The 16,234-nt window shown below is 52.6% G+C and overlaps 1 protein-coding gene across 3 annotated transcripts in view; it reads left to right on the top strand.

The window, feature by feature from the left end:
• Positions 1-16,234, top strand: part of PAX5 (paired box 5) — a 182,522-nt gene that overhangs the window by 29,698 nt on the left and 136,590 nt on the right. For all 3 annotated transcript variants that reach the window (XM_045515200.2, XM_074361843.1, XM_010952880.3), the window contains exon 5: positions 606-734. In XM_045515200.2, coding sequence (XP_045371156.1) covers positions 606-734 — 129 coding nt within the window. The remainder of the gene's footprint in view (positions 1-605; positions 735-16,234) is intronic.

Genomic DNA, 16,234 nt, shown 5'->3' with positions numbered 1-16,234 from the left:
TAGAATTAATATTAAATATTAAAATCCAGGTAAACTGGAAGGGGAAATAGACATTGAGGAAATGTAAAAGAAACAGTCTGCCATTTGGCGTTGTGTTGGCTGTGTGTATGAGTGTGCAGATACTTAGGTCTGCGTGGATGGGTGGGTGTGTAAGTGAGGAGTGAGCCTGCCTGATGAGTAGGTCTTTTTTTAGCACCGGCAGGTGGTGGAGCCCAGCTCCCCTCTTTCTTTGCTCCATCCGCGTGCCTCCTGCGTGGACAGGATGGGGTTTGAGAGAGTGCGCTTCGTACAATGTCCCGTGTCTCCTGCACCGACAGTTCTCTTTGCTGCCTATCCTCCCCCTCACCTCCCCAGAGAACCTGGGTAAGTGGCCCCAGGGCCGCTCTCATCGCCCAGGGGTGGGCACTGCCATAGGGCGAGTGGCCTCAGCACACACCCGCCCTGTCCCCGCGCTCTCCGCGTCGCTCCGGCCCCGCGTCGCTCCGGCCGGTCCCGCGTAGGGGGAGTGCCTTGGTTTCGGCGGCTGGCTGGGGCCCGGGCTCTCTCCTCGCCGGCGCCGCCCCCAGCCCCCTGCCGGGCCCTGACCGCCCTCTCCCTCTGCGCAGTGTCCACGGGCTCCGTGACGCAGGTGTCCTCGGTGAGCACGGACTCGGCCGGCTCCTCGTACTCCATCAGTGGCATCCTGGGCATCACATCCCCCAGTGCCGACACCAACAAGCGCAAGAGAGATGAAGGTAAGAGATTCCCTCGCGGCCCTTTCCGAGACCCGACGGGATCTGGCTCCGGGCGGGCGGGGCGCTCAGTCAGGGGCGCAAGCACCCGCGAAGCCCCGGAGGCGCCAGGCCCAGGCCCTTCGGTGACCACGGCGAAGGGGCTGAGCCCTCTGGGAGAGGCAGGCAGGGCCCCCGCTGGGACTGGACCTCTCGCTGGCCCCTCCCAACTTCAGTCCTTTGGAGGAGAAAGGTAGGCCTGACAGAGCCCTTGTGGCCCGTGCTTTGCGGCCTCTAAGAAGCCATTGCCCGTGCAGATGTGATGCCTGAGGGCAGGGTGTGGAGCTCAGCAGCAGTGTCCCCTTCTGGGGGGGATCTGAGGAAAGAGAGGGCCTGGGCCGAGTGAGGGGCACACTTGGGGTAGAGGGGTCCTCAAGTGGGTTCTCTGAGGAGCTGAGCACACCCCTTCCCAGAGGCCTTCAATGTGGGGATGGAGGGGATTGAGGAAGTTCTTTATCATCTCATCTCTGCCTTGAGCCTGGAAGGAGGGGGTGCAGGGGCCTGCCGGGGATAACACAGATGACCATCTTCCATGTTGGTTTTTCTCAGCCCTCAGCGTGCCCCCCAGGCCTCGGGGGCTGGCCGCCTCTGTCCTGGACATGGGCCCGCCTTAACCTGGGTCTCCTTCCCTGGACACGCTGCCAGCGCTAGTTGACGTTAATGGGTTTGAGAGGAGAATGACCCCCTGGGAGTCTGTAAAACCTTTATCAGGAAAAGAAAAAAAAGGGGCCGTGGTCGAGGGCCTGAGAGCAGCGTGACAGAAATCTTGATTCAGTTATTCTCTTCCTCGGCACAATTCCCTTTCTCGGCTCCCTGTAAGGGACGTATGTTCTTGTGAACACATGCCTAAGTATTTAAGATCTCTAACTAGAAAATTGAGTCAGCCCAGTGGTGGATTGGCCTGAGGTCTGTGTGTTCCAGGCAGTGCAGGAGCTGGGCCCATGGCCTCTGTTTGGAGGTGTGGGGGGTCCGTGGGGGATGATTCACAGCTTTTGGAACCTGCCTCACCTCTTTCCCCTGCTCCTGACACTCGGAGCAGATGTCAGAAGTCTTTAACTCGGCGGGTTGCTGTGCTGAGTTACTGCAGGAGGCATGGGCCTACCATCACTGTTGCTTTATGGGATTGACGCTGTCATCTTTTCTCCCAGTGTCACCTGGACTCACAGCAGATGTGCCCAAGCTGGGCTCCGCTGTGTTTGATCATGTGGAGGGACAGGTATGTGAGGCTCCCCCAGAGGTTGAGGGATCCAGGCAGAGTGTTTTGAAGAAAGAAAAAAAAAAAATCAAGTGTGATGTGTACCATCACACAGATGGGTCCTGAATTGGGGGGACTGTGTTACCGTGTTTGTGGAGTGCTGTATTGGCCTTCAGTCTCTGATCAGTGGTCACGGTTTATCCTCTCAAGCTGCAGAGAGGTCAGAATGCGGGTGGTGTTCGTCTAGACTGCTCGGTGCCGGGCAGATCCTTCCTGAGGACTGTGGCCCACTCGGGGTATTGACCTTTAAGAGGGACAGTCACAAACTGGGATATGTCCAGATGGGTATAACCTGGATGGAGAGGTATCTGGAGAACACCTCAAGGCTCTAGGGACGTTTTGGTACTAAGCAGAGAAGAATGAGCAAGACCAGATTGTTGCCTTCAAATATTTGGAGGGCTGACATGGAAGGCAAGAGGAATGAGACTTTGCTGTGTGGCCTCAAAGGTCAGTGTGTGGCAGATGCAGAGGAGAGTTCAGATAAGAGTGAAAAATAACGTTGTAAACATGGGAGTGGTCTAGGGCAAAGAGGGACTGCCTTGGAGGTAGTGAGTGCTCCGTCACTAGAGGTATGTTAGTAGAGCTGAGGTGGCCATTTGCTGGGCTGCTTTATAAGAGTATCAAGAATCAGATGCAGGATTGGATGATCTTTGAGATCCTTTCAGTCTTGGAATTTATAATTGAGCCCTGATCCCCAGCAAGACTTGGGACGTGATCTAGTCTGTGGTCTGGGGCTAAGGGAGAATGATGTGTTGGTCTTGGAAGCTTCCAGGACTGGGATGACTGGGAGACTCAAGCAGCAACCAGAGGGCCCGTTCTCTCCTCTGCCCTGCATCACCGAGACTGGATATGGTTGGGCAGAGAGGTGGGCAGAAGTGCCCTCACTCACATCAGCAAGCTGCCTGAGAGGAATATAGTGTGGTGCTTCCTACTGCCCTTTCCCATCCTCCCTCTGAATCTCCCAGCATCTTTTCACTGGCTTCAAGGGGAGTTGAAGAGGCAGACATTGCCACTCCCTTTTTATAGAGGAGGAAAGCAAGGCCTCGGGGAGTTCCATGTTGGCAAAGCCACAGAGCTGGTGTGGCCTGGGGTGGGGAGGAGGGGAGAGAGCCCCTGAGGCCTCAGTTCCCCAGCATTGTCCGGCCACCTGCTGTCTCTCAGCCCCTCCAGAGAGATGCTTTGGAGGTGGAGCAGCCTGGGGCTGGACAGAACCTGAGGACGGTGTGAGGAGAGTTTCAAGCAGAAGGGCATGGTCAGCAGGTGGGATGCTGCCAAAAGTGTGGTGAGAACATAGGAACCAGCCACTGGGGAAACGCAGAGAGTGCTGGGTGCACCGGGGGTCTGGCCTACTGAGGCTGCAGACTGTGGCACTGTTATTCTCGGCAGCCTGAGGGAAGGGCCATGGGGCAAGAGAGTCAATAGAGGGCCAAGAGGAAGATGGCAGAGGGTCCTCCTCCTCATTTTTCAGATGAGGTGACTGAGGCTCTGCAGGGTGGAGCTGCTTGCTCAGCCCTGGTTCAAAGTCATCTCGCATTTGGACTTGGGTTTTACCCTGTGGGCATTTCCTGGTGCCATGCTCCTGCCCAGGCCTCAGGGCAGGGGTGGCTGGTGGGAGAGTTCCATCACAGAGGACCTGCTCTCTAGACCTCAGGCCAGTGGGCAAGACTGGCAAGCCCAAAGCCCCTCTGATGGCCAGTGTGTGGGGTGATGTGGGGTGATGCTGTGATGGGAGGATGATACCAGAGCTGGAGGGCAGGACAGGGAGGGGCTGACATTGACCAAAAAGATCTGGGAAGGGTCCTCATAGAAAGTTGCACATTATCAAGGAAAAAAATACTTTACAAGGCTTATTTTTAAACTTAAATGAATTAAAATCAAATAAAATTAAAAATTTAGTTCCTCTGTTGCACATTTCAAGGGCTCAAAAGCCATATGTGCCCAGTGCCTACAGTATTAGATAACATGGCTTGAATACAAGTGCTTGGCACATAGTAGGTGCTCAATAAATGCTCCTTGGTGGAATAGATTGGTCACATGCCTGTAGAAGATTCAAAATTAGTGAGGATGGTGGGGAGGCGGGGTTGGGGATCTCTAGTCTCCTCAACCAGGAGTGTTTCTGTTGGTATTTTTGGCTTCCATGGAAAGCTCTATTTGAGTAGAACTCTGTAACAAAAACAAACAAGTTAGGACACTGTCAAATCAATGGATTGCCAAGGGCCTTTTTAGGCTAGAAATTCTAGGATTCTCCCCCCAACATTTGCATCCAAGACCAGCCACTGTGTCCAAATCTCAGATGAACGGTTCTGTGGCTGAGGCAGCATATAAGGTCCCTGGGGCCTCTGAGGGCAGAGATGGAGCTGGTTAAAGGAAACTGCAGGGAGGCAGATCACAGCTCAGTGCAAGGAACAGCTTTTAGACAACAGCCAGGCTGGGCCAAGGTTAGAAGTGTCAGCTTGGAAAGGTAGTGAGCTCCCTGTCTTTGGAGGTATGAGCAGGAACTGGACAAACGAGGGGCAGAGGAGCCAAAGCAGGCATTCTGGTTTGGACTCGGTGGCTTCTGAGGTCTGTTACAATCTAGGTGTCAAGTGCTTCTGTCACTGCCTTGCATCTGGAAGTGGTTCTGCCTCCTTGTTTTCCCTCCTGCTGTCTGACTCTGAGTGCACCATCCATGTGGACTTGGCTGGACGGGGCCACATCACCTGTGTTTCTATCCCCAGCCTGGCCCTTTGGTGTAGGACTGGTGCACAAAGTTGCTTGGAGGCTTGTGGATGGCTGAGAGTCAGGCCAGGGTCTACCCAGGTGTGAGACAAAGCTTCATCTCTTGGTTGAACTGTGCTGAGAGCTTTTGTGGAGAAAGTTGGGGCCTGGGCCTAAGGAATCCTGCTGGGCTGCAGGGACAGAGCCCGAGGCAGTACCTCCCTCCCCGGAAGGCCCAGAGGCGGTGGTGGCGGGGCTGGACTTGGCAGAGCAGGCAGAGCCTTGAATAGCGGCCATGGGTGAAAGGGCAGCCCCAGACCCTCTGTTCCTTCCTGGGCCTTTGATCTCTGATGGGGCCTCCTTCCGCCATCTCCAGGGCCCCCATTCAGGTCTCCTCGACCTCCCCCTCCTCTCATTCCCCCAGTTTGAAAGGCCCTGAACACACAGAGGTCAGCCGAGTGCGAATCCCTTTCAGTAGCTCAGAAAGGCGGCCAATCTAGCACCAGTGTGGACTGTGGGGGCCAGAAGCTTCTTTTTGGGCGGTGGAGGACACATTGCAGGTGGAATTTCTGGGTTCTGGACTGCCCTCTGCCTGAAGAGGGCCCAGGAAGGGCAGCCAAAACCCGGAGGTGCCCTGTCCTTTTCAAAGGATGCCAAGTCCAGCAAGACCCTCCTTCACGGGGAGGTTTGGGAGTATTTAGGGGATCTGTCATGACTATGTCCATCCCACTTCCTGGGGGCGCCTGTCTCCTCTCTGCCTTTGTCTCTCCTTGTGTCTTTTGTTTGGGGGTGCACCTCTTCCAGCGCTGTCTGCCTCTGTTTGTGTCCTGTTTACCGAGACTTCCTCTGTGTCTGCTTCTGTCTTTTGGTCCAGCTCTCACTCTTTTTCTCATTCTCTCTCTCTCCCTCTCTCTCTCTCTCTCTCTCTCTCTCTCTCTCTCTCTCTCTCTCTCGCTCTCGCTCTCTCTCTCGCTCTCTCTCTCGCGCTCTCTCTCGCTCTCGCTCTCTCTCTCTCTCTCTCTCTCTCGCTCTCTCTCTCGCTCTCTCTCTCGCTCTCTCTCTCGCTCTCTCTCGCTCTCGCTCTCTCGCTCTCTCTCGCTCTCTCTCGCTCTCTCGCTCTCTCTCGCTCTCTCATGAGCACACATACACACTCACTCACACACACACTCTCACCCACTCACCCTCTTCCTTTTTGTATTTGCTCTTGCTTTTTCTCTTACCAGCTGCCCTCTCCCCTTCTAGGCCGGCAGCCCCAGCTCAGCCCTGCCCTGCAGACATCCCTGGAGGCCATCTTGGGGGAGGGAAGGGGTTTCAGAAGCTCATAGACCACACAGGTCCCCAGGGCTCCTCTGACCTTGGGCAGGCCCTGGCTTTCCTCTCTTAGGACCCTCTTCCTTTACTGGACACTCAGACCCTATCTGCTGCTCCTGGGCTTGGGACAGAAGGCAGGAGGCTGCAGCAGAGTTCCCAACAGGGAATGGGATTCATGGAAAAGCTCAGGATTCCTGAGTCAGGAGTTGTAGACAGCCCTTGTGGCACCAACATTCCACAGATCTCTGGAGGCCCCCAGATAAGATGAGGTGTTGAGGCAAGGACCCAGGCTCACAGGCCAGGGTCCAACTGATTTGAGACTGTGTGGTGAAAACTTTGGCAAATTACTTAATCTCTGTGAACCTCCATTTTGCCATGTGGAAAATAGGGGGCCCAAGTTGTGCATTATTGGGAGGATAAAATAAAGCCATTCTGGCAAACGGTTTCGCCCCAGGGCCTGGTGGGTAGTAAATGGCCGCTGAGGGAGAGCGCGGCTGGGCTGGAGGGTGTGAGGCGAGTCACAGGCTGCGGGCAAGCAGGCTCCAGCCGCAGTTCTGTTTGGCAGCTGAAAGCGGCTCCTCTGCCCCCCACGACTTCCTGTTTGTTAACAGTCAGCCACTGTGGGCGCCAAGACTGAACAACAGCGCCCCCAGGTGTCAGCTGCACAGCGAAGGGCCACTGGCTTTCCTTTGCTTCCTTTTCTTCCGGACCTTCAGCCCCCTTGATGGACGAATAAAAGGGTTAAGCCACAGTTTTCCACAAAATGAGGCCCTGGGTACACAAGGCAGTGGAGCCCTGGGAGGATTTGGGGTCACCAGCTTGGATGTCACCAGCCCCTGTTGGAGCTGGAAGGGCCTTGGAGAGCATCTGGGATGTGTCACCCTCGTCATTATTCAGAGGAGAAAACAGGTCTGGAGAAGAGAAAGGGTCGGACTAGGTCACATAATAAAAACCCAGAAAACCTAGAGGGACAGAATGGGCTCAGAACATCCTTGGTATCCCACTGCCATTTGACGTGGCAAATCCTAGTTTCTTTTCTCCCCTCCTTTCCTCCATTCTCCTCGGCCCATCTGCTGCTTCCACTGTTGAAAGCCACCAGCAACCCTGGCCCAGCCCCGTCAGCCTATCACCCCAGGGTCTCAACTCTTGACTGTGAGCCCTGACCTCCCCTCCTTGGCCGCCTGTTTCTCCTCCCCATCCCTTCCGTGCATCTAGTCCCTGCACATTCTCTGAGCTCTCCTGTCTCTTACCAGGCAAGGCCTTCCACGTGGAATGCCATCATTGAGGCTGGTCTGTCAGCCTGGCCTGGTTTCCAGAGCTGGTCTACTCCCCAGGGGAATTTTCAGTGTTGGGCCATTGGTCCCTCACAACTGGCTGAGGCCCTTGGATTCATCCGGGGCCAGCATGGAGCTTTGGAGACCAGACAGGCTGTGCAGAGAGATAAGGAAATGACCATCACTTTGTCTTGATCTCTCCTGGGGCTTCAGCAGGGCAGGTCCCCTCCCTGCCCTTCCACGAGGTGTTTCCTGGATGCCATGCAGGGGTCCCTTCCCTGAGTTCTCTTTTTGTATGAGCAGGGACCAGGACCAACATGCTTGCTGGGGGGGCATCACTGAGAACCCAGTTGCCAGCCTGCCAGTCATGCTTCACTCACCTTGTCCTGTATTTAACATGCTTTTGAGTTAGTCACCAACATTTAAAAATAAGGAGATTTCACATATGGCTTTTCTTGGGAAAAAAAAATCAGTTTCACATATGGCTTTTCTTTCGAAAAAATCAAATTGGGACACTGGGTGGGCTTTCCTACACAGCAACAATCGTGTGGGGCTGCTGGGCCAGTGGTCCTTAGACTGCCCTCTGCTCACCTTGCTCACGGCGTTTATGCTCTATTTTTCTCTACCCTTAAGGCTTTGAGCTTCCAGAGTCCTAGTGTGGACTCTGAGAAACAAGTCTGGTTGAGTCTGGTCTGTGGCAGCTGAAGCCTGCAGGAGGCCGGGCCCTGCCTGACCAGGCTGGATGGGGCTGTGTGTGTGTGTGTGTGTTTGTGTGTGTGTGTGCATGCCTGCACACATGTGTGGTCAGGGAAGGAGGCAGTCAAGCTCTCAGGCAGGAGGTGGGTGAAGTAGGGGAGGTAGGAGGGCAGGGCCAAGGAGCCTCACTCGTAGGCAGCCCTGACGAAGAGTGAGATTGGATTCATTCAGTCCACCCCTTGTGGACAGGGTAGTCCAGGCACAGGGGGCACTTAGCAGCAGTGATGCTAGGGGCCTGGTTTTCCCAGCCTGGCTAGCCACTTTCCTGTCCTTCCGGCTTTGCAGTCAGCGGCACCTCAGCTGAGCCCAAGGCAGACAAGTGTCAGAGGTTTACTCGGTAAAGTAGGGGACTTGAGGCCAGGTGGTCAATCAGAGGGGCTCCTTGGGCCTTTCCCTGGTGCTGAGGGTCTGTCCCTTGGGTGGGGGGGTCAGGTTTCGGTTCCTCCTGGTTCCTGGGTCCCTGAGTTTCACTTTGATTCAGTGAGTAAGAGCCAACACCACTAAACACCCTTCCCCCACCCCTGCCTGTTTGCACACCTGCTTGGCCCAGGGCCCCTCTCCTCTCCCCCTACCAGCTTTTCCCACGGGGCTGTGCACTGGTGTCCGGGAGAGCCCTGGGGGATATAAAGGGCTGGGATGGGGGTGGTGATGGCGGAGAGTGTGAGTCGGCTCTGGAGTCAAGCAGAATGAGAGTTGTGGGATCAGCAGCTGAGCGGACAGCAGAGGAGACAGTCACATCCATGGTGGCAGGCCCCTGCCAGGGCCGTCTGGAGCTCAAGGTGGAGTGGACTTGGCTTTCTTCCCCACCCCAAATGCATGCTGTCCTGTGGGGCAGAGCATCTCATGGTTCTTCCTCTCTGGCTTTGGACTATAGTTAATCCTTGACTGCAAACTGCAGTTCACGGAATTCACAGCACCCCAACTACCAGAGGCTCCTGAGGCAGGAGCCAGGGAGGAGGGAACCTGGGCTCTGGGTTCCAGTCCTCACTCTGGCTGACTTGCTGGTGACCTTCAGGAAATCCCTTCCTCTCTCTGGACCTGTTTCCTCATCTAAAACATGGGATCAAGGAGTTCCTAAGGTTCTCTTTGGTACCAAGATTCCGAGCTTCTCATGGTCCTATCTCAAGTCGTCTTGGCATTATTTTAGACAAGTGGTTCTCAAACTGTCTGTCTTGGAAACTCTTTAAACTCTTAAAAATGATCAAAGATCCCAAGGAGCTTTTGAATTTACGTAGGTTAATTCACATGGACAAAATTTTATAATATTTGTTAATTAACTAAAAATAGCAGTAATAAGTACCATAAATAATATGTTGTTTGAAATAAGAAATATATTTTCCGAATCAAAAGACTAAGAGTGACATTGCTTTATGATTTTGCAAATCTCTAATGTCTGGCTTAATAGAAGACAGCTGGAGTCTCATAGCTGCTTCTGTATCCAATCTGTTGTGAGATCACATATCCTAAAGCCCCTGGAATACTTGAGAAAGAGTCATAGTGAGGAAGGCCAGTAACATCTCTGCATTATTATGAAAATAGCTTTGACCTCACAGACCCTTTGACAGTGTCTTGGGGACCGCTCAAGGGGTCTACGGACTAGACTTTGAGAATACCTGCTTCAGGCTGCTGCAAACTCTGAGCTTGCTTATAACTCATACAGAGAGGGACTCCAGTTAAGTGGTTTTAATTGAAAAAAAGGTGCCATCAATTTCTCCTGTTTTTTTTTTTTTCCTCCTGAGGGCAGTGGGAGCCATGAAAGGCCTTTGAGCTGGAGAGGGAGTGACAAGACACACTGGGCTTTTGAAATCCTCCTTCCAAATTCTTCCCAAGAAAATTCCCAATTTCTTCCCAAGAAAAGCCATATGTAAAATCTCTTTATTTTTATTTATTTTCTTTTTTAAAATTGAAGTATAGTCAGTTTACAATTGTGTCAATTTCTGGTGTATAGCACAATGCTTCAGATACACATGAACATACATATATTTGTTTTCATATTGTTTTTCACCATAAGCTACTACAAAATATCAAATATAGTTCCCTTTGCTATACACTATACTTTGTTTATCTATTTTATATATACCAACCAGTATCTGCAAATCTCGAACTCTTAATTTATCTCTTCCCACCCTATTCCCCCCTTGTAACCTTAAGTTTGTTTTCTATGTCTGTGAGTCTATTTCTGTTTTATATACAAGTTCATTTGTCTTTTTTCCTTATTTTTAACTGTTGGTAACTAACTCAAAAGCATGTTAAATACAGGACAAGCCAGGTAAAGCATGACTGGCAGGCTGGCAATTGGGTTCTCAGTGATGACCTCCCAGCAAGCATGTTGGTCCTGGTCCCTGCTCATACGAAGCAGATTGGGGCATGCAGGGCTTCTTGGTTCTCTCCTAAGCTTGAGCTCCCACAGAAAGGCACAGCTATGGAGGCTCCTTTCACTTCCAGCGGAATACCTGTGGAGTTTTAGGTCTGATCTCCCTCCAGCCGGCTTCCTTCAGGGCCACTAACAGCTACCTAGTGCTCCCTAGGAGCCTGGGGAGTGGGTGTTTAGGGACCCAGGCATGTCTCCTCATCTCAGCTCAGCTCTCAGTCACCTACAGACTTATAAGACCCCCACCCTGGGCATAGCATTGGTGGGAAAACCCCCAGAAAATACTATTGACTAGGAATGAAACCAAATAAAATGAAATAAAGTATTTGTCTTGACTCCTGGCCTTTGAGGAAAAGCAGGTGTGAAAGGCAATTGAGAAAAGGGAGATTTTTGTTCTGATTCCATAGGGGCTTCTGAGTGTCTCCAGAATGCTCGTGGCTGGTCACCCTTGTGTGTGTGTGTGTGTGTGTGTGTGTGTGTTTGTGTGTGTGTGTGTGTAATTTTACTTTGAAATTTCCAGTTTTCATTTTCAGTGGTGCAAGTTATCATTTGCATTAGTCCTTCCTTGAATAAATGGACTAAAATGGAGGAGAGGGAGAGAAAGAGAATGTCCTAAGCTCATTTAGAAAGAATTGAGAAAGGGAGGGTAAAAGATGCTAGAGGAGATACGCTTGTAGTGAAATGAACTGAGCTATGAGAGGAACAGAGAAAGGCATGGCCCCTTGAGAGACTAGAAAGGAGGATGATGAAGAGCAACCAGGGGGCCAGGCACTTCCTAGCACCAGCCACCAGGTGGCACCATCGACCCAAGACAGCTTAGTTGCTGTCCAGGGTCAGGGAGGAGAGGGGTGACAGGGCAGTGTGCACTGGCCATTTGTGAGCTTGGTATGCTTGTAACTTGGTGAGGGGCAGCTGTGCCCAGGTAGGCTGACCATTTTCCTGAGTCTCACTTCCCTGCCAGCATTTAGTCTGGGCCATTGCTATTGGGGATCAATCCATCCTTCTTCACCTTCATGGTATAGGTGTCTTGATACAAACCCTTTTGGGAGTCAAGTCTTCAGTTCTGTTCTAAGCCTTGACTTGCTGGCTGTGTGACCTTGGGCAAGTCACTTCTCTCTGAGTCTTGTTTTCCTGTTGTTAAAATGTGGAGATTTGTACAGATGATTTTAGGGATTCTTTGCAGTCTGACATTCTGTGGTGTGGTAGCAAGACCACTGGCATTGGATTTAGATTCAAAATCTTTCTCTGTTGTCTGTGTGACCTTGGCCAGCTCATTTCCCATCTGTGGAGATTAAAGTAACATCTCTCTCACAGTCTGCTATATAAAACAGCAGATTGGAAAATGCTTTGAAATCTTTTTTGGTGCTGTAGGAGAGGGAGGGGCTGCTCTTTATTATTTTTTCCTGGCAACTTAAATTAGCCAAAAGCAGGACTACCATCCTCACAGCTCAGAGAGTTGGTGCCTCTGCCTGTGACCACAGATTAAAGCCTCATGGCAGGTGTTTTTTCAAGGTCACTGCATCTCTGTCCTAGCTCTTCAAGAACCTGCTCATTTCTCTCCGTGCTCCTGAGCACCCTCTCCTCCTGCTTGGACTGTTGCTGTAGCCTCCTGGGAGTCCCCACCTCCAATGTCCCCAATGTCTCCAAACAGTCCACCTTGCACATAGCAGCCCCAGGGGCACTTCTGAAATACAGTTCTGACCAGTGACTTGCCAGAAGGGTCACCTGAGCATATTTTCCAGGTGTATATGGATCATAGCTTCAAATGGAACCCAACTCTAGTGGTGAGCACTTATTGAGTGTTTGCTGTGTATCTTTTAAATTATTAACACATTTAAGACTAACCACCACTATACCAGGTGAAGTCTCTTATCATCCTCATTTTAGAGAGCTTCTGAGAGATCAAGGCCATTGCCCGAGGTCATACAGCTCCAGAGCGGCGGTATTGCACCTGGACCCTGAGCAGCTGGACCCCTTCGATAGCCTTACCTGCCACCCTGGTCTGCCTCTCCCAGAGTGTCACATAGGGTGGCATCAGTGGGAAGGCCCTCAACTCTCCCCTACAGGGGGCATCAGTCCCACCTCTTGTTTCAGTTCTGCCATCCCCATCCCTGCCAAGCTGAGCTCAGGCACAGACCCTGCTTCCTACTCAGGTTCTCATCCGTTTGTGAAGCTTCCCCCAGCACTGCTGTGCACACGTCCCTGTCACATCTTCAAGTTAGTCACCTTCAAGGGCAGTTGGCTGCCCACAGGTGGACTTCGCACCGCAGCAGGGTAGCACAGTGGAGGGACTGGAGTCCGGGCCCAGCCCTGCCATTTACTAGCTGTGCGAGCTTTGACAAGGGCCTGAACTTCTCTGAGCTTCAGTTTCCTCATCTGTCAAAAGGGGATAGTAATTTCTGCATTTCCTGGTGATTAAAAAAAAAAACGTTACCTATACTACTTTGACCAGCACTGGCACATGGCACATTTTAAGAATATCGTTTATTTTTTTTTCTCTCATCTGAGCAGAGTTTTTACCCTGAATCCAGATTCCTCAAGAAGACTTTGTTGAGAACTTTCTACATTCCCAGCTCTTTTGTTTTTCCTCTCTTTTGAAAATGATTCTTTTATTTATATCGCTAAGTCTAATGATAGGATTATTCAGGCTAGGGTCAGAGGAAAAAGATGTATGCACTAGAATTTACACTGGCAGAATTTTAGCTCCACGTTTCAGAAGCTAACAATTCAAGTTGTAGCTGAGGGCAGCTTGCAGAGGCAGGATAAGCCTGTCACAGGGTGGAGAGGTCTGGGTTCCTGGCTCCAGTTCAGCCACTATCTTGCCGTGTGATCTCAGCCAGGTCCCTGCCCTCTGGGTCATCGATTGGGATGCAGTGAGCCCGGACAACCCTCTTCAGTGCCCGATTCTGCCTCCTCCCTCCTCCCTGCTTCTTGCTGTTCCCCCTCCCTCCTCCTCCATCTTCTCTCTCTTCGTTTCCTTTCTGTCTGAGACACAAACGCCATCCAGCACTTTTGAATGGTACTTTTGTTCCACTAACATCTCTGTTCTGAAAAGGATGATTGGTCAGGTTTGTATCTTTTAGACGCTGGCACATTTTATCAGTTAAGAATCTGCATACCTCTCTCCCAAGACATAGCCTTAAGGAGGCAGACAGAAGCAGCAAAGGCGGAGGTTTATGGGAGACAGTGGAGCAAAACCCACCACATCTCTTTGGGGGCCTAATGTATGGTCCCTCTGGCAAATGCCTTCTTTCCTGAGAGCCTCCTTCCCTGCTTTTCCCATGACCCTAAGCATTTTCCAGCTTAACTCCATTTATGACTTGTGTCCCCCTCCATAGCTCCCGGCAGAATGGGGAGGGGGGATGAGCAGGGCCTGAGCCTGAGCCTGAATCATTTTTGCTCGAAGCCTCTTTGAGGTGGGGCTTGGATCATAGGATGGGGAATCACAGGGTTTGAGAAAACCTGGAAAAGAGAAAGAACACCTTCCTCAAAGTCTTGTGCCAAGTCAGGAGGAGCCATAAACTGTTAAGTTCTATGTAGGTATGAGAGTGTCCTCATAGTTCAAGTGCCTGCTCTATGACCTTGGACAAATTCTTTAACTTCTCCAAGGGTCAGTTTACCCATCCATCAAATAGGGACTATAATCTTCAGGTGATACAGTTACTATGAGAATTTCATATGGATGTAAAATACCTGGTGCAGTTCTTGGCAGTGGCAGGTGCCCAGGTCTGGGTTAGTGCCCTGTCCCTTTCCCTTTCTTATTTCTTCACAGTGAGTACAGCGCACAATAATGAAGCCACAGGCTTCTGAAGTTCCGCTGCCCATTCTGGAACCCAGTGGGTTCCTTGGCTGAGAGACCTGGGGCCACTTCCTTAACCTTTGCCTCAATTCTCTTGCCTGTAAAAGGGTAGTGCCACCTACGTCAGAGGGCTGTTGGGAAGATCAGAGTCTGCAGAGTCCGCGCCCAGTGAATGAGATTCTCTAGACCTTGATCCCTTGGCACACCCAGACCCAGGCCCCCAGCAGCCATTGCCTTCAAGCCCCCTTGGCAGAAGAAAGACAGGCCTGAGCGGAGGGGAAGGGATTTGCTCAAGGTCGCGCCAGGAGTCACCTGCTAGGATCTTTGAGGAATTTTCAGGGATCCTGCCGTGCCATCCTTCGAATAAAGCCCCGCCAAGGGGCCGAGGGCCCAGGGGAGAGGGAGAGGCCAGCTCCTTCTCTTCCGCCCTGTTCTCTGGGCGCCACCTCGGCCCATAACGGAGGACAGACGCCTTCCAGGAGGGCATCGGGGTTTGCCAGCGCGGGGTGGCTGGAGAAAGACATCCAACCGCGTCAGAACATGGCGCAAAAAGCAGGGAGCGCGCGGCGCCCTCTGGAAGGAGGCGGCTCGCCCGCCCGGCCTCCGCCAAGCATTTGCAATTTAATTGACATTTGGCGGCAGGAAGCCAATCAGTATAAGTCAATTGACGTGCGGAGATAAAACTAATCGGCGGCCGGCGCTCCCCCCGCCCGCGCGGCCTCGGCGGGGCCGCGGGCACAGCGTGGCGGCCGCGGCGCCGCGGGCCGGGCCCCGGCAGGTACCGGCGCTGGCGCGTGTCTCGGCCCGCGAGGGGGCGGCGGGCGGCCCGCTGATTGCCGCGCAGCCCACGGCGGCCGGGAGAGGCCCGTAATGAATGACTTTATTTGCCGGGGCCCTGCTGAGAACAATTGAGTTTGTTATGGTAACAACGGATGCCAGCTTTCCGGGCCCCGGGGAGCGCGGGCGCGGCGGCAGCCGGGAGCTGGGCAGCGGAGCAGATGATGCGCGCCGAGGTGAGGGGCGCCGGCGGCGGATCCCGGCCCACAGAGTGTCAGGAGCCCGAGGGACCGCGTGAGCCCCTGAGGCGGCGGAGGAGAGGCCGGGCTGCCCCGCCGCCTTGGACCGAGGAGCTGGGTTGGACGACGCACATCGCTCTTATCTTGGACCACAGTGCAGAATTGGGCTGGGGATTCATCAATTCCTTGCTTGCTTGTTGGATTGGCTGGTCCTCCTGGGTGTCTCTGCAGCCTCTTCTTTCCCTCTGACCCCGGGGCTAAGGGGGGATTCTGGTCTTGCTGAGTGATGCCCTGACATCAACTTTTTGTCTCTTGCACCACTGGAAAAGTAGAAAAAGGCACAAAGGCTTCCCTGCTTCTTGGGGCATGGCTTGACAAATTTCAGCCCATCACATGCGGTGATGCTGTCTCTGTACCCTTTGCCCTAAAGAGAGGGCCTTCCATCTCTGTCCCCTGCCTGCATCCGCATTCTTTGTGGCATGGCACCTCCCACAGGAAGCCCTTCTTGTCCCCACAAAAGAGGCTTCCAGCCACATGGCTACCTCTGAGCCCCTGAAGGCTTCTCTGTCTCCCTCATCAGACTCTGAATTCCAAGGGCAGGGTCCAGCTCCATTTTATCCCAGTGGCTCCCTCAGAGCTCAGCTTGAGGACTGGCACAGAGCACAGATGTAGGAGTATATAAGGGGGTGGACTTTTTCTTCTTTTCAATCTCTTGCTTTCCCTCTGGTTAGGAAAACAAAGAGTTCCTTTTCCTCGCCCTCCTCCGCTCCTAGTTCTGTTTTCAGGTATGCTACCATTCATTCATTCACTATAAATATTTACTGAGAACCAGCCATGTGTCAGGTAGTCTGATATGACAGGCCCCTGCCTTTGGGGAACTTACTGGCCAGTGAGAGAAGATCATGCAATGCATGTGATAAATATGAGTCAGGTACCTACTGTGTCCTGAGTAGTGGCCTGAATTCCTTGAGTTGCCAAAGATTAA

The sequence above is a fragment of the Camelus bactrianus genome, chromosome 4 (genome assembly GCF_048773025.1).
Source record: "Camelus bactrianus isolate YW-2024 breed Bactrian camel chromosome 4, ASM4877302v1, whole genome shotgun sequence".
Lineage (NCBI taxonomy): Eukaryota > Metazoa > Chordata > Mammalia > Artiodactyla > Camelidae > Camelus > Camelus bactrianus.
This window is presented reverse-complemented; position numbering and strand designations above follow the sequence as displayed.